The 24848-nt window shown below is 35.5% G+C and overlaps 1 protein-coding gene across 1 annotated transcript in view; it reads right to left on the reverse strand.

The window, feature by feature from the left end:
• LOC127876724 (protein fem-1 homolog C-like) overlaps positions 1 to 24848 on the reverse strand; it is a 68379-nt gene that overhangs the window by 30951 nt on the left and 12580 nt on the right. The window contains exon 2 of the mRNA XM_052422153.1: positions 2202 to 2279. Within this exon, the coding sequence (XP_052278113.1) occupies positions 2202 to 2279 (78 nt within the window). The remainder of the gene's footprint in view (positions 1 to 2201; positions 2280 to 24848) is intronic.

The following is a 24848-nucleotide window of genomic DNA, read 5'->3' on the forward strand; positions in this document are numbered from 1 at the left end:
TTTTAAAAGCTATTTTTATTGATGTAATGGAATCTTTTGATTTTTGAGGACAATAAATTATTAAAACAATGTGACAAACAAGCAGGGTTTTGATGGTGATTATGTTTACATTAATTATTAAATGAGGCATGTATTGATACGTATAGCTAATTAAAGCATTTTAACTTAGAGCCGATAATATATAGATTTATTACAGAGTAAATCCCCCCCCCTCCCCCCACAACTGAAATTTTGTACATATTTATCTGCACTTTTTTTCTTAATTGCGGATTTTAAACATTCACTCAACCCCTACAATACTCAATATCCTTAAGAATATTGCTCAAAACTCTATTTTACTATACAACATCTGGCATTTTTACCTATGGCATTTTTACCTATGGCATTTTTACCACTTTACATCTGGCATTTTTACCTCTGGCATTTTTACCTCTGGCATTTTTACCTACATTTGTATTTACCCACATGGGTCAAACATAATCTATAAAGCTGTTTACAGTCAGACACATAGTTAAACAGATGCTTCTAAAAATTCAGTGAGGAGTGAAAATAGAGCCCTTCAGTTTTCCAAGCATATCATAGTATCAAATTTCTTTAGTAAAATGCTTCACAATAAAAATTTTCACAGAGTTAACACAGTCACATGATAAAAGGTTCATGCTCTTCAAATACTTCCAGATGGTTTAATACTCTTAGTTCTGTTATAAGTTAACACATTTCAAGTAAAAGTGGGAATGAAAGACTTATGTTTGTGTTTGTGTGATTTCATAACTTATAGTTCAGATTTATTCACAACATGAATCAATTATTTACATTTTTTCTGACTAGCAAAGAACAGCCCCACACTACCACAGAAGTAGAATACTTCATAAATTCTTCACGTGACTAGTGGGATTCAGCTGGCAATAAATCGGCCTCGATTGTGTGCTTATTAACATTTCAAGACTGTTCGGTGACAATAAGATGAACACTGGTTTAGTAATTGTAAGAGAGCAGATATCATCAAGCCACATTTTTATAAAATTGAAGGACTATTTCTCCAAAGTTCCTGGAGGTCCTTCCATGAGGTAAGCTACATTTCTGGGGAAAACTGCATGAATTACAAGCAATTTTTGAGAAAATGTAGCCTATTTTTGATAAGAGCGATATAAAATAAAGTGATGTTAACTCATAGGGCATGGAACCCCAAACACTCAGTGTGACCTTGACCTTTGAGGCAGGGAGATGGTGATACACGCCCACAAGCCATCTGCTGTTAGTGGTCATTTGTGATCAGTTAATTAACAATTGAATGATAAATTACCATGTAACAGTCCAGACAAGCTGTCGTCTGACCTTTGACCTCATATTTAGTGACCTTGACCTTTGAGGTAGAGAGATAAGTGCCAGGGCATTTTAAAGGGACTGTCAACCACGAATTACGTAAAAATAAAAGTTCTGAAATACCATATTTTTTACAATCATTAGTTAATATTGATTAAATATCACGAATGGTATATTACATTACTTGAAAAAAGTTCATGTTTTTAGTATATTTGGTAATACAATTTCGCGATGTGAAATCGAAAGTACATCGCTAAAATAGGTGACATAACGATATACACACTATAAATAACACAAGTAGAATTATCATTTTATATATAAAATATATACAATTCACTACGCATGCACGATTTGCATTCCTGGGTTAACCACGTGACGACGATGATCAATCTACTGGCGTTATTTATAGTTAACTGGTAGTTACCTGGTAGACATACCCAGTAAAATTCATTACCGAATATACTGAAAATATGAAAACACAACAACTTTGTTCAAGTAATGTTATATACCAATCGTGATATTTTAATCAATATTAACTAATAATTGTAAAAAATATGTTATTTTACAACTTTTCTTTTCTTTGTCGTCGTGGTTGACAGTCCCTTTAAAATCAATAAATATATTGCGAAATTATTGGTGAGACTGCAATTTTCGGATGGACATCTGTTAAGGTGTACAGCTTTTACATGCTGCCTTTTCTGTAAGGGGACAAAAAACAAACACTAAACAAATACTGAAATAGGAGAGTTAACATAATTATGTGTTTTATTTGCATTACTACAGGATATTTTAGCATCAGTTGGCAACGTTTGGTATTCTGTTTAACTTTCAATATGATCGCAATGAACTAGTAGACGTTGCTATGTATATTCAATTACCTGCACACAGTTGTACACAATCGATGACAGCAGCCCATAGTCTATACCAGCAGTGTCCGTTATCCTGAATCCTGCCATCTGAAATGAGACAAGGGGATTTACCATATTGTAAAAACAAATTAATTTCATACTGGACATTAAATTAGTTATATTTATCCCCACGCTTTTTGAAAAGCGTGGGGATATTGTGGTTATCTCTGCTGTCTGTCCGGTTGTCCGTCTGTCTGTCTGTCCGTCCGTCCTGGCCACTATCTCCTACTACACTATAAGCACTAGAACCTTGAAACTTACACACATGGTAGCTTTGACCATATGTGCAACCCTGCACTATTTGGAATTTTGATCTGACCCCTGGGTCAAAAGTTATGGGGGTTGGGTGGGGCCGGGTCAAACATTTTCACTCATTTTTTTATGTTATTTTACATTAACTTCTTCATTTCTACCACCCATTTACTTCAAATTGATACTGAACATCTCTTATGACAATACGGTCAATCTCAACTATGCATGGCCCCATTACCAACCCTGGGGCGACCCCACCCACATAGACCACGCCACCCCAAAATTGCCTTTTGCTTTAACTTCATTTCTACACAGATTTTCTTCAAATTGATACTGAACAACTCTTATGACAATACGGTCAATCTCAACTATGCATGGCCCAATTACAAACCCCGGGGCATCCCCCCCACATAGGCCACGCCCACCCAAAATTGCCTTTTACTAAAACTTCTCCGTTTCTACACCGATTTACTTCAAATTGATACTGAACATCTCTTATGACAATACGGTCAATCTCAACTATGCATGGCCCCATTACCAACCCTGGGGCATGCCCGCCCACATAGGCCACGCCCACCAAAAATTGCCTTTTACCATAACTTCATTTCTACACTGATTTACTTCCAATTGATAATGAACATCTCTTATGACAATACGGTCAATCTCAACTATGCAGGGCCCAATTACCAACCCTGCGGTGCCCCCTGGGTCAACCATGTGGCGTGGTGATACGTGTCGGCCTCTGCCGCGCCATTTCTAGTTTCTTAATATTATTTGTTCAGTGTGAAAATTGACTTTAGGTCAATAATAAATTGTCATGACATATTTCTTACTATATGAGATTATTTTCTCATAATAATACATAATAAAGTCTAAGTTTTCGGACACTGAAAAATAATTATTTTTTTTGTGTCAGAAAATTTAGATAAGAAAAATATTCAAAAATTACAAGTGTCCCAAAATTAAGAGACAGAAATTAATGTGTCGGAAAATTATAATTATATTGAAATAAATGCAATTATCAATGTACAATAATAATCTTGTGATTAACACTTGTGATCCAGTCAATTGCCATTGAAAAGAGGAGCGGCGAGAGGATACATCCTTGCTTCACTCCAGTTTCCACCTTGAATGGTTCAGTGAGCTGGTTGTTGTGGATGACTCTGCACTCAAAGTTTTCGTACAGGGACCTGATGACGTTGACAAGTTTCTGAGGGATGCCATAATGTCGCAGAATCTTCCAGAGGGAGTCTCTGTGTAGGCTGTCGAAGGCCTTCTCAAAGTCCACAAAAACCACATAGAGGGATCCATTCCATTCATGGGACTGCTCAAGGATCTGCCTAAGGACGTAGATGTGGTCGATGCAGGACTTGCCTTTCCTGAAGCCAGCCTGTTCCTGGCGAAGGATACCGTGCACTGCTGTTGTGATGCTTTGGAGGATGATGCGGCTGAAGATCTTACTGGTGAGAGATAGTAAAGTGATGCCTCGCCAGTTGTTACAGTTTCCCAGGTCTCCTTTCTTGGGCAGTTTGACGATGGTGCCGGTCTTCCATTTGCTTGGCACTTCTTCCCTGTCCCAAATCTTTTGAAGAATCTGGCAAAGAAGCTGCGGCGTCACTGTGTCTTCTGCTTTCAGCATCTCAGGGCACACTCCATTGTCGCCAGGCGCCTTCCCATTCTTCAGCTTATGGATGGCTTCATTGACTTCCGTTACAGTGATGTTGCTGAGGTTGATGTCAAGGTCCTCTTCAGCTTCAGGAATGTCGGCTAGGGTTGGTGGGTCTGGGCGGTTTAGGATGGACTCAAAGTGTTGCTTCCATCTCTTCAGCTTCTCCTCTTCCACAGTGACATGAGTTCCGTCTTCAGCTCTCACAGGAAGGTCATGGTGCTGGCCGTAGTCAGCTTCCTGGTGTTCTGGTACACTGTCTTCATGTCATTGTGCTCGGCTGCTGTCTCCGCCTCCTTTGCCAGCCTCTCTATGTACCTCTTCTTGTCTCTTCTGGCTGATGTCTTCACCACCTTGTCTTTCTCGCTATATTCCTTTGAAATTCTTTGCTTAAGTCTTAGGGATTTGTTGTCTTACAGTTTTTTTTTATCTGTCTTCTTTCTTCTATACGAGACCACGTTTCTTCGGAGATCCATTCTGTCTTCTTGCTATTTCTGAAGCCCAGAACTTCCTCTCCTGTCTCTTTCATTACTCTGTTGAAGCCTTCAATGGTCAGTGCTGCCTCATCTTCCAAAATACTTAATCTATTCCTGAGGGTTAACCTAAACTCTTCTTTCACTTTTGGGTCTTTCAACTTGACGACATCATAGCGTTGGTTCTTGATGTCTCCCATCTTGGCTTTCCTGAGCTTCAAAGTCACCTTGGCCACCAGAAGACTATGGTTGCTGCTGATGTCCGCATTTCACATCACACACACGTCCTGCAGAGAGTGCCTCAACCGACCATTGATGATGATGTGGTCGATCTGGTTCTGGGTCCTGCTGTCTGGTGATGTGCATGTTAGTTTGTGGATCTCCTTGTGCACAAAAAGGGTGCCTCCTATGACCAAGTCGTTCTGTTGACAAAAGATGATTAGTCTCTCCCTGTTGTCGGTGATCACACCCATTCCATGTCGTCCCATGGACCTCTCTCTGTCTTTTTTGTTGAAGCCAACCTTAGCATTGAAGTCGCCAAGCAACATCAGCACGTCGTGTTGGGGAATGTCCTCTAAAAGTAAAACACTTTGAAGGGCGTCGTGAATGCATCCTTGTCCTCTTCTTCCGCATTGTCTATTGGTGCGTAGCCCACAACAACAGACAGCTTGCCGTACTTGGAGTTCATCCTGACGTACAGCAGGCACTGGTTCACAGGTTTCCACTGTAGCACGGTGTTGGCCTTGCTCTTGCTGATGATAAAGGCAACTCCTTCCCAGTGGTCGTTGTCAGTTCTTCCTGACCAGATGATGACTTCTCCGGAACTCACCTTCTGCTTGCCAGAGCCAGTCCATCTTGCTTCTGTTACTTCCATAAGGGTCAGGTTGTATCGGTTCAGCTCACTCACCACTTGCGCTAGCTTTCCAGTCTGGTAGAGTGTTCGCACGTTCCAACATCCAACTCTGATCCATCGCTTTAGCATCATGAGTTCCGCTATCGGGGAAGGGACGTCCTTGTGGCTTTGATCCCCATCCTTCATAAGTCCAGTTGCCTGGTCTGCTTCACTCCCGGTGCCGCGTGTCGCTTGTTCCCTTGTTGTCGTTGCTAGCCCCACGCCCAACCCTCCTCCTTTATCAACGTGGGATTGGGACCGTCCTTGGCGGAGTTACGGTTTGATTGGGAAAAATCGCTTTCTTTTGAGATAACTTGGGTAAGAAATTTCTTGTTTTTTTGGCAAACAAATGCTTTAAATTGAGAATTTAAAGTGATTTTAATATTACATTTACAAAACAGTTATTAAACCGAAAGCCTTAGTTTGGAATTGATGATTCAATCTATCTTTTGGAAGATCTGTAGAAAGTCAGTGTATTATGATTGGTTGACGAGACACGAGATCTATCACGCGAAGGATTCCGGTAGTGTACTTTCAAATTTGGAATACTTGTTTTTTTCAATTGCAAAAACTTAAGCATTTTCATTGACCGTTGACATGTTTGAAACTTTGGATTAATATCATTATTAAGGGAGCACACCACATCACGTAAGTGGTTTTAATTTGCGCATAAGTGATATATATATGTAGTGTTTTATCCAGGCTGTTTTAGCGTGGCGCGGCGCCATGCCATGCCCTTTTTTGTAACGCCACTCTGCCCCTTTTCAAAGCCATTTAGCGCCACGCTGCCCTTTCCAAAGGCCACCGGCCTGCCCGTTCATGAGCACCCACTGTTTCCCGCCGTGCACCCTTATTTATAACACCTTAATTGCCTTTTAACCAAACTTCTGAGCCGACTATTACCCGATTATGGCCCTTAGGCAGCGAAGATTCGCGCGGTTGTGAATTAGTCGTGCGTGAATAACTCCGTGTCAATATCAATCAATAATTTCATTGGCTTTGTTATGCCAAGCACACTAATCCATCTGTAATGTGTATTTCCTCCACGATAAAATCTTGGACAGTTACTTCGGAGACTTATGATGAAAACCTCGATGTTATCCTGGTGGAAATTGAGCATTTCATGCACAATTCAGTTATATCAAAACTTATATTTTACGCGTAATTAAATAAAAAAAGTTATATCTTTATCGTTTTTTAATGTCGTCTTTAAGATAATTAATTATTAAAACAATTACTGTAACATGAACTTATATATATATATAATTAAACAAAATGCAAATCTTGTATAAGGCGGACATTTAATACGATTTCACGTTGCTATGCGCACCTGTTGCTTACATCATTTTAACAAGATGGCGGACTATAAAGAATTAAATTGTGACTCTCTGCAAAAATGGCAAATTACTATCAAATTAACGTTGGAGATCATACACTTCCAAGGGATTCATGAAATGCCTGTAATAATCAACGATGCATAAAAACGTTTTAGATATTAACAACATAGTTATAGTAATCTACTCAGTGGATGTACCGGTATTTCAAATTTTCACGGAAACGAGTGTTTGCAAATTGTTAGAGTTCAGTTTACTTGCAAAGTTAAAACATCTGACAAGATTATCGTAAGAAAATTGGATAAGACAAACATGTTTTCATTTATATTTATAATATGCTAGCGGATCTGTATCGAATCAAATGCATATGCATATATTGCTTTATTATGTTTGTCGTGCTATACAGTTTACTGAAACAGCATGGAACTTAAATGGACATTGCAAGGTGAATATATTAATATAAATCTAGGTTGGCGCTAATGAAAAAAAATTAGTAGCCAAATTTCAGCACTACGATGACGACCCACATTATAACCTTATTTGCTCAATGAACGACATAATCATTATCATGAATCTATAGGTATCAACAATGACTGTATTAAATTATCAATGAAGTCACATTTAAATAAATTATTTGTTACCTGAAATCAAATACTGTAATTTCATGTTTTTTTTATTTTTCATTTATATTTATTTTCATGCACTGGCATAAACGGTATACAATGTTAGAACTTTCAGATATGCCCCGGTCTTTGATTGGGTGGGTCTTGCGTAACTCCTATTGGCCACCCCACCCTTCTCCCAATAATTTTTGCCGTAGTCTGGTGCTTCTTGATTCTTGAAAAATACATTTACTGCAATGTATTCTTGAATTGACATATTTTTCCATAGTTGCAATATATAATTCATTCAAACGTACCGGTAAATTTGTAAGTCTTAAATACTGCATGTAGTGAACGGCTAGGCTATATTTAGTTACACATCGTCTGTTTTTAAAAAGCATGCTTTGCATGCGTAGAACTTGGCATTGCAGACGACAGCAATAATTTCGCGCTCTTTCTTATAACACGGGTTTTACATGGCATACCGATATTAATGCATAGTGAATAGTTATTATCAAGTGGCTGTAGAAAAACGGTGTAAATCAGTTCTACAAATAGACATGATAAAATATACATGCACTGGATTCAATTTGTTACCGCATCAAATTATTAACGGGTTTTGTTTTTCACAACTTACTCGCCGTAAGTAATTTTACACTGCTCACCAATTGCAATTAACTTCTCATAATTATTGATTGTTTACAGTACTGTAAATAGGTGTGATGATGATGCCCGAAACCGCCTTTAATGTACTGCTTTATTTACAGGTTTTCTATCAGGTATTAATGCTACAACTGTGATTCATTGTTAATAAACCTGCGAAAAACGCTTACTCTGTGACCGACGTCAATCAAAAATAATAATCGCTATATAACTCCGCCTCCATAAACATTCTCGTAACCGATTGGACGTTAAATATCACAGTTTGGCGACTGGAAATTTACCCGAAAATTTCCAATGATGCATCTGTTAGCATACATGACTGTGTTATGTGGCTTGAATATATGATACGGGCATCCGGTTATCTCTTATCAGTGGACTATCTATTACCACCTGGAGCTTTTATGGCGATTACATGTGGAAATCAGTACCGAATTCTCTTTAAAAGTAGGGAATATTATATACTTATAGAGAAATATCAGGGTTTTTTGCAATCGCCATTTTCATTCACATTTTAAACTTTAATCACCAGCTGAAAGATTCAACCCCTTTGGCGATTTTGGTGATCAGAAACGCTAACATAGATATACATGTAAATCAAAGTAAGTTAAATACATCTATTACCATTAAATGTGCTTGTATATAGTTTTATGTTTTTTCCACAACGGCCTCTGATGTGATTACATGTTTCTCCCAAAACCAATTTTTGACAGAACGTTTTTGCCCTTTTTTGCCTAAACTACACATTAAAATGCCGTTTTTGAAAGTAATGCGCCATGCCCCTCTGCCCTCCTGGGAAAAACACTATGATCTGTTTTTGTTTATTTATGCCAAAAATAGTTTATGTTGCTAATATTACTGATTAAAGTACCGCCCAGATTTCGGGCGGGAGACTTAATGTGAATTATGCCGCAAACAGTTGCAACTTCGGAGGGTCAATAGCGGGGAGTTGGATTATTGCAACTAAGTAAAACCCTTGCATTGAATGATTTTACAATCAGGACAGGAGTTCCAGATCACTAATTAAACAAACGCCGTTTACGAATCCTAATTTACACCAATTTGCTAATGGTATACCTCTTTGGAAGCGGATTTATGTCCGCTATCCTACACAAGTTTCAAAAGTTGGAATAATTCTATTCATCAATATGTAAACATTGAATTTTCTAGTCCACTCAGAACACTAGTTTCGAATCAAGGACAGGTATTCCAGATCACATGACGTAAACTATTACCAATGATGGGGACCGATTCAAAATTATGTTTAACTTTCAAATAGCTTGCATATCAGCTAGTTAAGCAATTTTAAGAAGTAAAGGAAAAGAAAAATGTATTTATTATTGTTTTGTGATTGAATAAACTGGTTATACAGGTTTTGAAGGTGTTGCATGTTCAGTGATGTTGAAATGAAGATTGCCAGATTTGTAGGTTTGGTCATTCGACAGGCTAGTCAGGAACTAAAATATCATTATAACAAAACATTTCTCATAGATTTGATACATTCAATTTGTTTGTGATGTTCCCAGTGTTTTTTTGCTTCTATGATTCGGATAACCTGCCTTTATATATAAGAATAACAAGAGGGCCATGATGGCCCTGAATCGTTCACCTGACTCATTAAGATCAGATGAAAACTATGACCTCTATTGTCTACACAATGTTTTTCTATGATTTGACCTAGTGACCTAGTTCCTGACTCTAGATGACCCAAATACAATCCCAATCCAGATTTCATCAAGATAATCATTCTGACCACAGTTCATAAATATTGGATGAAAACTGTGACCTCTATTGTCAACACAAGGTTTTTCTATTTATTTGCCCTAGATTTTTACCCCAGATGACCCAAATACAATCCCACCCAGATTTCATCAAGAATTCTGACCAAATTTCATAAAGGTTGGATGAAAACTGTGATCTCTAATGTCTACACAAGGTTTTTCTATTATTTGACCTAGTGACCTAGTTTTTGACCCCAGATGACCCAAATAAAATCCCAACCCAGATTTCATCAAGATAAACATTCTGACCAAATTTCATAAAGATTGGATGAAAACTGTGACCTCTATTGTCTACAGAAGGTTGTTCTATTATTTGACCTAGTGACCTTGTTTTTGACCCCAGATGACCCAAATACAATCCCAAACCGGATTTCATCAAGATAAACATTTTGACCAAATTTCATCAAGATTGGATGCAAACTGTGACCTCTACTGTCTACACAAACAAATTGTTGACGGACGGACGCACGGACACACGCAGGCACGCACAACGGACGCCGGACATCACACGATCACATAAGCTCACTGTGTCACTTCATGACAGGTGACCTAAAAATATGTGTCGGAGATAAACATGAACAGTTGTGGTTAAAATCCCATAGAAACAAGGGCTGTTTGTAAAACATGCATGCCCCCCTATATGGGCTATAAGTTGTAGTAGCAGCCATTGTGTGAATACGTTTTTTGTCACTGTGAATGGTGGTGGTGGTGGTGGTGTAGTAGTATTAGTAGTAGTAGTAGTAGTAGTAGTAGTAGTAGTAGTAGTAGTAGTAGTAATAGTAGTTGTAGTAGTAGTAGTAGTAGTAATAGTAGTAGTAGAAGTAGTAGTAGTAGTAGTAGTAGAAGTAGTAGTAGAAGTAGTAGTAGTAGTAGAAGTAGTAGTAGTAGTAGTAGTAGTAGTGGTAGTAGTAGTAGTAGTAGTAGTAGTAGTAGTGGTAAAAGTAGTAGTAGTAGTGGCAGTAATAGTAGAAGTAGTAATAGTAGACGTGGTGGTGGTGGTGGTGGTGGTGGTAGTAGTAGTACTAGTAGTAGTAGTACTAGTAGTAGTAGTAGTAGTAGTAGTAGTAGTAGTAGTAGTAGTAGTGGTAGTAGTAGTAAAAGTAGTAGTAGTAGTAGTAGTAGTAGAAGTAGTAGTAGTAGTAGTAGTAGTAGTAGTAGTAGTAGTAGCAGTAGCAGTAGCAGCATTACAAGACCAATACTTAAGAATGATCAAATGGGAAAAGGTAACATAGCACCAGCAGTAAATATGGGGCTCATTTACAGGTCAGATTTGGAATCTCTGCTCTAAAATGAGATTTTGAATGAATTAAAGGGAGGAAAATCTGTAATAAAAAGAACATGCATAAACTGTTGTTGTTTCCCTTGTTTGAACCATGCTAAATCCTTACAAGTTTGAAAAGAATTGGATGAAAAATTTGGACTTTATTGCATAAACACCATTTTCTCAATTCAAGGGGAGGTAATTCTGTACTTCATGGACCAATAATGCTCATTTTTTGTAGGGTTTGTGTCCTCATTGATATAAAGACACTGTGCAAATTTGGAAAGGATCGGACAAAAAATGTGGAAGATTTTTGAAAGTTTTCACAAAATAGGCAAAAACGAATAAACATGCAAAGTTCAACGAGCTCCTGCGGCCATGTTTTTTGACGAATCAAATTTCTTTGAACAACTTTTTCAGGGGAGCCCTCAAAGGTCATCCCTGTGAAATTTTTTGAAAATCTGATGAGCGGATTCTGACAAGAAGATTTTTTAAGGTTTTTACCATATATGGTCATGGCGGCCATCTTGGTTATGTGATCAAATTTTTTTTAACAATTCTTTTGTCCCATGACCTAGGGATGCTCCACATGAAATTAAGTTGAAATTGGCTCAATGGTTTAGTAGAAGAAGATGTTTACAAATTTGTATACGGACGGACGGATGCCGGACGCTGAGTGATCACAATAGCTCACCTCGAGCTATCGCTCAGGTGAGCTAAAAAGGCAATCTGATCTTTTTCTTATAACTTCTAACAGTATTTAACATTATGATCATCTTAAGTAATATAGCGTATGAATTCTAATTTAAAGCAAAATATGTGATACCCAACGTACATTTAAGTTTTGGTGGTCCTCAAAAGTGTCTGGCCTCGATTTGGCGTAAGCGGTGCATAGGTAAATTAATTCACCCTGTTACAAAATTAATGGGTCGCAGAACATCAATTTGTGCTCGAAGACCGTGTTAAATGGCTCGATGTTACCGAGAATGGATGGACTTTATGATTATATATGCTTCACTTCAAAATTGAATGTATTTTTTCGTAAAGACAAGTAAATAACGCTACTGATTCGGAACTCCTGTTGATCTGAAACGGTTTATGGACGTTTCGTGCCAATACCATTTCGTGCCACTGATATTTGTGTTGAAAAGAGGAAGATGTTTCGTCCCACTGATAATATATAGGCTGATAGGTGTGAATAATGCCGTATAGGTGTGAATGATATTGGTATTAATGTAGAAAATTACAACAATGTTGACAATTATAATTATAGATAACAAAAAATAAAATGATTTATTGTTAGTATACAAATATTTGTAAATAGTTCATTATGTTTAATACATACAAAACAAAACATAAAGTGTTGTTATTTTTTAAGCATCATGTGTGTTTGTAAAAAATAAAATAAAATGATTTAATGTTAGTATAATAACATTTGTGCATAGTTCATTATGTTTAATAAATATAAAACATGAAGAGCTGTTACCATTTATGCTTCATTTGTATGAACTTTTTACATAAATAATTTTTTTTTTATTATTCAATATCATACATACAATGTAAACATGTATATGATCATACAACATAGTGATTGTACAAAGCAATAAAGTTCAGACATGTTATACAAGATATGCTAATATATATATTTTTTTAGAGAGAAAAGAAAAGAACAACAGAGGAATAGTTATGAAAAATGATGAGTTGTATAAAGTCGGAAGAAAGCATACTGGACGTGTGTGTTTTGTTGTATATTCACAATGATCTTGTCAGATTGAAAAAAAAATTAATAAAAAAATAAACAAAACTATTTTAGAAAGATAAACTAACATTAGAGTGAAATGTATAAAAGTGGACAAAACATTATGAGAATTTAATCCGATTCCATTTTTGTTCAAGATATGTAATGTGTCATTACTGAGGGCTATTTCTTTCTCAATCTGGATTTTTAGTTTAAGACTATGGACAAAACAATTAAAATTTGGTACTTGTTTTTTGTACTTCATGTTTAAAAAACAAAAACAAAACTATTTTAGAAAGATAAACTAACATTAGAGTGAAATGTATAAAAGTGGACAAAACATTATGAGAATTTAATCCGATTCCATTTTTGTTCAAAGATTTGTAATGTGTCATTACAGAGGGCTATTTCTTTCTCAGTCATTACAGAGGGCTATTTCTTTCTCAATCTGGATTTTTAGTTTAAGACTATGGACAAAACAATTAAAATTTGGTACTTGTTTTTTGTACTTCATGTTTAAGATAAAATATTTCATCAATATAACCATAAAATTCACAATATTATTACGGTCTATTGATTTCAATGAGTTAATTCCGAAACTTACATTTAAGAAAGATAGTTTAACGTTTAGTTGCTGTTTTTCAAGAAAAGATATTAATTGATTCAAAATAGGCTGGATGTGTTTGCACTCCCAAAAAAGATGTTCTATAGTTTCAATGTTTTCACTGCAGAAGTCGCACAGATTTGAGTTAGATAATTTGCATTTAAAGAGATATTTATTTGTAGCTATGTATAATTCTATGAGTGTATTTATATTGAAAATTTCTCAGTGTGCTTTCAATGGTTGCTTTATATGGCATGGTAAATATGTGCTTCCAATTAAGTTCATTTTCTCCAAAAAGGACTTGCCATTTATTTTGGATTTTGGAGTTTACTGTAGGGTTTTTAATTTGTAGTGTGTAAAATATTTTATTTGTTTTGTTTTTTCTTCCAAGTATGTTTTCTACAAATGTTGTTTGAGTACATGGTGTATTATTTGTATAGATTTAATATGTATGGGTATGCTTTTGATTAGTGTGTAGTACTTCAGAAAATTATTTGAAGGTATTCCGTATATGTAGCATATATTATCAAAAGAGTAGAAATCCTTAATTCTGTAGTCATATAATTGGTCGACATATTTAATGCTTCGTTCAAACCAATCTTTATAGAAAACCATCTTATTGTTTGAAGTTATGTCTTTATTGTTCCATAAAATTGTTTTACTGCTGGTTTGGGTTTCTAAGTTATGAGTGACATCACTCCACGCTGATAGAACATCAGACAGAAATATGTTTTCGTTTGCAATTTTATGTAAGATAGTATTGCTGATGTTACATTCAAAGAGTAAGGAGTCACCATATTTTTTAAGGATTTTCTGGTAGAATAATTTCCATTTACTCGTATTGGTATTATCTAGGTATCTTTTAACCCAGCTGCATTTGATTGCATTCAAGAATGAGTCAATGTTTGTTAATTGGATACCTCCATTTTCTACAGATTGAATTAACTGAGTTCTTTTTATTTTATCAGGCTTACCGTCCCATATGAAATTAAATACTCGTATTGCTGATTTTATATCGTTAATAACATCGTTTGGTGGATTTGGGAGAACTGTTAATACATATATTAATTTAGGAAGTGCAAACATTTTCAATACTGTGTTTTTTCCGATAAGTGTAAGTTTACGATGATGCCATGGTTTTAAGCAGTTTTTAAAATTCTGTAATTTAGGTAGTATGTTTTTAAGAACTGTATCCTTTTCATTATTTTTGAAAGTAATGCCTAACGTTGTGGCTTCATCGGATGTCCAATTAAATTTCATTTCTTTTTTATATTGAACATTACTTTGTTTTAATTTACCTACTCGTAGCACAGTACATTTACATTTGTTTAGTTTAAGACCCGATGTCATTCCGTAAAGGGTTAGCGACTCTATTAGGTTATGGAAAGAATCGTAATTGTCGTTTAAAAAATAAGTTGCATCGTCAGCAAATAGGGATTGTTTGATTTCTTCGTCAGGTTCTAGTGATATGCCTTTTATGTGTTTATTTGATTGGATTTGATGTGATAGATACTCGATGCAAATAATAAATTATTACAGCGATGATGAGAGTGGACATCCTTGTCGAACCCCTCGTTTGATGTTAAAACTGTTTGTAAAGAAGCCATTGTTAATGATTATACTGTTAATATCGGTATAAAATAGTTTGACCCATTGAATGAGACTTTCACCAAAGTTCATATTTTCTAAGCAAGAGAACATAAATGAATGATCAAGCGAATCGTATGCCTTTCCAAAGTCTGCAAAGAATATTAGACCAGGATTATTTGAATTGTTGACATAGTTTATGCATTCTTGGATAAGACGAACGTTTTCACCAATGTAACGTCCTTTTATGATTTAAACCAGATAGAGATTTTGAAATGATTGATGGTAATATTTTTTTTATTCTGTTTGCTATACTTTTAGTTGCAATTTTATAATCATTGTTTAGTAAACTTATCGGGCGCCAGTTTGATAAGGATTCTAAGTTTTTTCCAGGTTTTGGAATAAGTGATATAATACCTTGTTTTTGTAGCGTAGTTAAGTTTTCGTTGTTAAATGAATAGTAAAGTGAATTAATTAGATGTGTTTTTATCTCATTCCAGAATATTTTATAAAACTCGATTGATACATAAATAATAATATAACATGAATGAACAATAATACAATTTAAAATTAAGTTGGTATTTTACCTTTAGGAAAAGCTTATGCTTTACTATCGACTCACAAACTATCAATTAGCAGTATGTGCCTTTAAGTAATAAGCAAACAATTAATTACTGACTCCCTCCTACATCGCCAAGGTATGTAAAAATAAGCAACTGTAATTTTTTGTTAATAATTAATTATTAATTGAGAACAACAATATAACTCGTTTTACTATTGTAATTGAGAATAATAATAGCAATATCAAAATCAATTTTTCATATTAATAATCATTAATAATTTGTTTGTTTGTTTGTAGCGTAGTGATGGCGGGCGCACATACTGGACATGCAGTGTCTGAAACAAAACGACAAAGTGCTATGCCAACGTCAGACAGTTCGATGACTACTTTATGGCGTCGTTGGGTGGACCTAGGGTTTTACATGCTCGTCCCCCTGTTGCGCCGTGAGGCAGAAACAGTGGATTTAACAATCCGCCTAGTGTCGGAACACGCCCTGACTCGGGCACACCAGAAAATATTCAAAGAAGTGCACGTGCGACTCTTCGAGATCTGGGAGAAGTACGAAGACGATGACATGACAACTACTCAACCGCTGAGAGCGTGCAGCCATATCATTAGAGCTGCAACGATTCACCAACAGCTCGATTCGAATCGATTTCGATGTAAGACACTCCGATACCTATTTTTTCGAGTCGATTCATCTTCAAACCTAGTTTTATCATATATTCACTCTTATGCCTCAAAATTAACTGTTCAAATGTGATTTCAATAAAACACATAAAAAAGAATAGCAAATTAGGACTCAATTTTAATATAAAAACTTCTGACTAGAAGATTGTGTTGATTACACAGTAATATAAAAAATAAATAAATAATCATAAGAACGTATCTGGAATCAGTTGAATATTAGTACTATCACTATTATACATTTACCCAAAACCGCTATAAGCATGTCTACCATTGTGCCATGACAGCATCACCTGTTACCTGTAGGACAAATCACATTCTCTAATAAACTTAACAAAACTCCAACAGAAATAGAACTACTTTTCTGACTGGCGACTTGAGTAGTTGCACTTGTGCGACCTCTTAGTCTTGCTAAATCAACGTTATGTTTGCGTTTGACATATTGCATTAGATTAGTGGTTGGGCCGGACTTAGCGTACGCCACATCCGTGAAGCACAGTTTACACTTTGCTTTATTGGTAGGGCTACCATCCCGAAACCCAAAATACTGCCACACTTTTGATTTAAGCTTCTTAGGAGCATCTGATAATTTTAATTTGTCGGCAACAACTTGTTCAGCCATTTTGACGCTTTTTCCGAAAGTAGACCGTAATGGGCTTATTGATTGGATGACTAAAGTAATAAGCAACCATTGCTTATTATAATAGCGCGCGTCGTAATTACAGGTAAAGATAAAACCTACACCTTCCTGTATCAAAAGTCAGAATACAGCGCGCTTAACGTATCTTTGTATATGTATGTATATATGTTGAAGAATCGAATCGAATTTGGTAGGTTTGGTATTGTAATCGAATCGAAGCATTTCTATTCGATTTTAGATGAATAAGATCGAATCGTTGCAGCTCAACATATTATCAGGCTGGGACCGAGCACAACCACGGACAAAATACACGATGATGACTTCTGAAATGCAATACATTGTATATTGATTTGTGTATGTATATGATAGGATAGTATGCTGTTGTATTTTTGTTTATATTTTTGTGTACTTTTGTATATGTGTAATAAAACATTTAAAAATGTATGTATGCATTCACTTCTGATATTGTTAATGTCAATTTATTGCAAATGCTTCAATATATTTATGTAATCAATCTACATGTAGATATTGTTTAAATGTATGTATGCATTCACTTTTGATACGGTAATGTCAATGTATTGAAAATGTTTTATGTAATTTTTTGTTAATGTTTTATGTTAAGCATGTAAATTGACGTTTAAACAGCTATGAAATAAAACAATTTTGTTTTAACATTGAACTGATGTTACAATCAAAGGTGCGAAAGTTTCCTGTTAAGATTCACACCTTATATACGATATTATTCACACCTATCCGCCTATATATTATCAGTGGGACGATACGTCTAATGCCCTCCTACACAAATATCAGTGGCACGAAACGTCAAGCACCCTCTGAAACTAGTCCATATAAACGGACTCCCAGAACCTTTGATAATTTTTTGCTATGGCAGCTCTGGGAGTCCATATTCACTCCTTCATACACATGGGTGCAGTTCAGCGCACGGAATCCGTGCGCTTCACTAAACAGAGTTACAGACGGCGTTCGAGACAAATTGAGGAAAATAATGATTAAACTTCATAACCATGTTAAATAAACCTGAATGGAAACCTACGGATGTTATCCTTTGCATGCATCCCATAAAAACACGACGATGTTTCAACACACTTTTCTCGCTGACGTTGTTATGTTTAAATTTGAAACAGTGTATTCTGTATCGAATACCACCTCGTTATCGACTATTTGGCTCCAACACATAACAAGTCGTACAAAATATTGGTGTAATGTGACCTGACCTATATTGGGTCAATTTTCCAATATGGCGGATACAGCTACAAAACAAAACCTTAGTCAATACAAATCAATTATTTCTTGCTTTAAGGGTACCATATGGATGAGTTTGTGGTTTAGACAGGGTTCATACAGATTTTCTTGAATGAAATTCAAGCACTTTTTAAGCACTTTTCAAGGGAAAAAAATCCAAATTCAAGCACTTTTTTCGTCCGACATACTGAAACATGTGTATGGCAAGCGAAATGCACATTAATTCCTTAAACCACGGTTTAACAGTTAACTGTATAGTTAAGAGACTTTGAACCCGGGTTCAAAGTGCCGTTTGCACATTAAATCCTTAAACCCGAGTTCAAGAGTTTGAACCGCAGTTCAAAGTGTGTCTAAAAATAGATACAAATCGGTTATCTGCGACGACCAATTAGCGAAGCTTAAACCACAATTAGCTATATATAGAAGGTAAATGCCGCGATTTCATTGGCCCTCTCTTAACTATAGGGTTAAGAGACTTTAAACTGCGGTTCAAAGTCTTAAACTACGGTTAAGAGGTGCGGAATGCACAATACTATTTAACAGTTAATTATATAGTTAAGAAATTTTGAACCCGAGTTCAAAGTGCCGTTTGCACATTAATTCCTTAAACCCGAGTTCAAGAGTGTAAACTGCGGTTCAAAGTCTTAAACTGGGGTTAACAAGCGCGGAATGTACATTTATTATCTAACTGTTGAATATATACAGTAAAAATACTAAAATGACAGTTTTGACACACCATGCGAATGTCCTATCAAGTAAAGGTGACGATTAACCCAAATGAAGTGTAATATAACTTATTTCAATGGGTTTTATGCGGAGCGAGTGTTCACAAAACACCGGTTGACCTTGAAAATGACATGGGACGATGATTGGTAAAAAACAATCTCGTCGAATAACATTTCTCAATTATCAACGAGTTAAAACACCGGAGAAGCAGTATAAAAGGTCCCCAAACTCACAAAATGTCTACTATTCAGCTGTACACTGGTGTGTTAACAGCAGAAAACAAAAATGATTTCTTCATAATATTGCAGTTTTTATTTAATATTTTCCAATGAAATTTGGCATACATATACTTTGGTATACAAAAAATATGTATGTGTAATTTGGTGATTGTAAGTTATATAGTTATTGACTTTAATATAGAAAAAAGTTTTTGTTGTCTGCTTGAAATTCAAATTTCCCTGTAAATGCTAAGCACCGCCCACTTGAAAGGTTATGAACTTCTCTCAGCCAATAGCTAGCGAATGACTCAAATCAAGTTTACATGTAAATACAGATTCTATACTATACCAAGTATGCTGTCTGCTCAAACACGTGTTTCTATTTATAAACACTCTAAATGTTAGCAGCAAATCACTGGTAGATAAACCCAGCCCACTAGTTAATGCAGGTTAACATTTTACCACCGCAAATTCAAGCAGTTGAGATCCTGCTTTTAAGCCGTTGACACTGCATTGCATGGGAAGAAAAGGTGATATTAGGTATGTTGTTAATTCATGTTGTCGTTTTATTACCAAATTTATGGATGTAATCGCTAAAGTATCTCAATTTCTTAACCCGGAAGTGGATAGTTCCGATTTATTTACGGAACCACATACATTGATAAATATGCACTGTAGCAAATCTTCATATAATCAATCTTTGTACAGAGAATAAGAAAAAAACACTAGTTTAATAATATAAATCCTTTATTAATCAAAATCATATGTTCAACCTCTCCTATACCACTATACCATTGTAACGATTTGAAAACAGACCGGACTAAAACATCCGTATTACAGTACACTCCGCGCGTTTTCCCCAAAAAACGCGCTCCCTCCGCGGGGTTTTTTCTGCTAGCGAGTGTTCACGCGGCGTTGGAAGAGCGAGGTGAACTCGATAAAACGCTCGGCGTTACGCCGCGTTCACTAATTCCCGCGGCGTGTATACTTTAGGCTAGTCGGTAAATGCAGATACCTTCCGTTCTTATCAGTGATCGCCGCGCAACGCCGCGTTAGCAGTGTGCTACTGGGCATGCCAAAAAATAAAAACATTGTTATAATAAATTGTTTAAATACTGTAGTACATGTATAAAAAAGATAATTGTATAGAAAATTATTACGTACAAAAATTATGTTTTTTAATTCACAGGTACGTCAACAATATGAATTAGTCTAATATAATACATTTGACAAATTAATATTTAAATCATAACACATATGACACAAGAATAAATGTTCCATAAAATTTCCAAATGAGAATAATAATTCGTAATCCGAAACACACTACGATTTTTAATTGTTAACACGACGTTTACAAATGCCTCCAATATACAGTCATGTATATTTCCCGACAAAAGCGCGCGAAAGTTATGCTGCAATGTACAAGGTCAAGGTACAATGTATACTCCTGCAAAGCGTGCGTGTATTGATTTTTTTTATACAAACTTTGTAGTGCAGAGAACATTGAATTTTGTTGATTTCGGTTAAAAGTTTCTTTGGTATTTATTAACGAAATTATATCGCGAATAAGTTGATATTTCCTCTAAAATAATTTCAAATCGAACACGCCGAATCTTTATCGTTACGGTATTTTAGTAGAGTAATTATTTAAACACTGATTGTATAGTAAACTGATTAAAGAAGACATCTGGGCGTTACTGGATTTTAAGTGTTTGACGTTATGAAAACACGCAAAGCTTGTCTACTGACCTATTGTGTAGACTGCTGTCTGCGGTGTTTTGACAAAAGGGATTAACATGTGTGAATGTCACTCTGCCGATTTGGTCCATAATTACTGGTAAACATTGTTTAGAATGTCGACGCAACAAGAATACAACTATGAATATTAAATGCAATTATCAACTCAATAGTTACCACCTTTTAGCAATCAATGGAATAACCTACAAACAAAGAGAAAATCAATCTATTAGCGAGCAGAGAATTGACTTTGTTCCGACAATTAAAACCATTCCTTATGCATTCGTTGAACGGAATATCCCAAAAGATTTCTAGTCTATCGCCTTAACCACTAGGCTACGGCACCTAATAGTAGGCTCTTCAACCTTCGAAGAAATCGCGGGAAATCATTAGAGGTGCGCTACCTTAAATTGATCGTTATCTCGTAAAACGCGGAGTTTCCCCCGCGTTGCCAACGCCGAGGGCCGCCGCGTCGGCTTATCAGTTTTGCCGATCGTTAACCGCCGCGTCCAAAATCATGCAAACGCCGCGTATAGCGGGATTTTCTTAATCTCCCTCCAGGTCGAAACCCGCGGAGTATGGAGGGAAATTGGGGAAAACGCGTGGAGTGTACTGAAATAATAATAATAATAACAACAAATAAAAGCTTGATTTACAAAACGTTACACAAAAAAGAAAAATGGAAAAATGACATGACAACATTTTATTATGACAATTTAACTTAACTAATACAAGAATAATGGTTATGCATTAATTATAAATAATTTAACAAAGCGGGATGCCAAGAGTTCTTTATCGACGCACTCCCACTCAATGAGGTCTATTAATGTATAAAGTTTCAAACTAATGCTATTAATACATTTTAACGAGACAGACGACGGACAAGTGATCCCTATAAGAAAACATTTGGTAGAAAACAATATTAATGCACAGTATTCGATACAAAAGTATTTGTTCGTTAACAGAAAATACTATATTTGTAACATAATTATACTATGTACAACAACCTCAAGGTAGACATAATGTAATACAAATTTGTAGTTAATTAAATAAACAAACTATAAAATGAATCATAAACATTATTGTCTCGCGTTCTGAGAAAACTGGACATAATGCTGGTGCGTAAATTGTCATCCCAGATTAGCCTGTTCAGTCCGCACAGGCTGATCAGGGACGACAACTTCCGCTTTTATGGAATGTTTCGTTTAAATGATGGCTCTTCTTAGCGAAAATCCAGATAAGGTGGAAAGTGTTACTTTACGCATAAGCATTATGCCCAGTTTTCTCAGAACACGACACAATTATGCATGTTCAAAACCATTTCTAGCTACATTTTCCCACATTCTCTTTCACTATTGCTTTAATTTATATTTTTATGGACCGTTTCATCAAAGATCGTACGACAATCTTAATTTATAACTTAAATTTAAAAACAAAAAAATATACAAGCTGTTGATAAATAGCTCCGCAAGATATAAGCCATCGGTAAGAAAATGATGAAATAATGATTTTACTAGAAATAAGCAAAAATATGCTTCGGTCTGTTAAAATAATGTTTCTTTGAAATTTGTATCGTATTCTAAATTTGTCGTACGATGTTTGATGAAACGGGCCTATAAGAATATAAGTTAAAGCAAGAATTTGACAGTATTTGAGTGATCTCAGCTATATAATACTCTTGGACACACTCAAATACTGTTTACAGAAAATACTATATTTGTAACATAATTATACTATGTACAACAACCTCAAGGTAGACCTAAGTGTAATACAAAGTTGTAGTCAATGAAATTAACAAACTATAAAATGAATCATTACATAAATACCTAGATAAGGAGCGATTGTTTAATAGTAGGTAAACCACATTTGTAAACTAGGAATAAATCGGCCTTTTTTGTGGAGATAAATAACGAAATACACTTTTGTACAAAGTCTACATCTTAACGTGTCTTTTTCGATCGTAATCACCTACCATTTATTGACCTTTTTGCCATTCAATAAAGCATACACTTAAATAAAGAGTACGCTTTATGGAATGGCAAAAAGGTCAATAAATAATAATGCCGGTTTCACGGTCCTGAACAAGGGGTTTCCGCGCGTATATATGAAAAAACCCTGCATATTTTACAAATTGAACTGTCTTTGGATGTACTTGTATATTGAAATCTGTTTACAAGTGATAATTAGTGACAACAATCTAGCATTTAATGATACCATAAATCTATACTTTTTATTTATTTTACGCAAGTATTTTATATCCCAATTGTGATCAAACGTGATTGCTTGTTTTCATGATATTTCGAACACTGCAGTAACGTACGATCTTTAAACGTAATAGCAGAGGTTACATTTGCCGGTACCCGTTAAATACCTTATTATTATGTTAAAACTGGCTAGTATATATACTATAATACTATGTAGTTCATGTTCATCCATTTCGGACAAATGTCTTTTTGTATGCCCCCGAAAGTGGGCATTTAGTGATTGCACTGCCCGTCTGTCTTTCCGTTACACTTTGCGTTTAGGTCTTATTAAACGCAGAAATAAGCGATCCTGTAATGGCTGAATCAGTGTACCATGACATTCGCGCTGTAAACAAATAATATTTGTTAGAAATGTAAAACCGCTGGCATGTTTCAATAAGAAAGACATTTGTCTTTCGAGGTTTAATGATTTAATTACTGAATGCATTATGCATACGTTGCAATGAGACTCGAAGCAATTAGGCTTAGCTATCCGTTATACAGTCAAGTTACCATTACCGCATCAGTAGCGTAATAAAGTTGTTCTGATGAAAAGCAATAAATGTTTTGAGACTTCTTTTTCACCAGTTTGATTAAATATTACTTTCCTTACTGATTCAGCACATAGTTTTATTTTTAATCACAGGCAAAATGTATTTGTGATACCCTTTTTTGCCGCATAATTCATACATTAACGGATCAGTTGTAGCCATAACGGATCACGTGATCGAAACCACTCCGGGGGCATCTAACATGCTATTTTAATTGTCGAAACATGAACTGTGTTGTTTACAATGACCAAGTTACATTGCCAGTTATAAATAATATTCATTATTTTTTGTATTGTTTTCTATACGTGATCTTGTATATACATGTTTCGCATGGTGTTTTTGTGTGAATTATCTGTTGAAAAACCTAAATAGATCGAAAAGATGGGCATCTTATAAACCATGTTAATTGTTTTAATCATATCTAATCATTGGTATTGAACATGGAACATAAATAAAACATTACGAGTGAGATCATTTATTTAAAGAATCAACAAGATGTGCATATATTTTAATATGTTATATTATCAATACGCATATTATCACGCTTGATCCGTTATTGCCCTAATTCTTCCTTTCATTTAAGGTGTTGCAAAATCTTAAACACAAATCAAAACTGGAACGGACTTTTGCAGGGAGAAAGACTACTAAATGGCCTTTAAATTAATGCGTAAACTCTTTACTTTCCAACAGAGTTTTAGAATGTGGCCGTGAATAATGTTAAACCTCTATTTGGAAACGAGACGGAAGTCAACAATGTCGTATATACATGTCGCCAAAACATACCAAAATGTTTGACAATGAATAGGTCCGATTACGACTCAATCAATGTGTTTACAAAACGGGTTTGAAGATGCTGTGTGCAAAATATCATCTAACAAGGGACAAAATTGTCACAAAACCAGGTTTTCATTGTGAAAAAAAATCTGATAAAGGGAGACAACTCAAACTGAACTTTTTAAATGAACAAACAAAATTAACACCCTTTGTAAGTTTGTTTTAAAATAAATCTATTTTTAGTCGTGGCGACCTTGACATTGGAGATATTGACGTGATTCTTTTGTGCAACACACCGTCCCATGATGGTGAACAAATGTGCCAAATGATTTTAAAATATCATAATGAATGACATAGTTATAGCCC

This window comes from Dreissena polymorpha, chromosome 4, assembly GCF_020536995.1.
Source record: "Dreissena polymorpha isolate Duluth1 chromosome 4, UMN_Dpol_1.0, whole genome shotgun sequence".
Classification (NCBI taxonomy): domain Eukaryota; kingdom Metazoa; phylum Mollusca; class Bivalvia; order Myida; family Dreissenidae; genus Dreissena; species Dreissena polymorpha.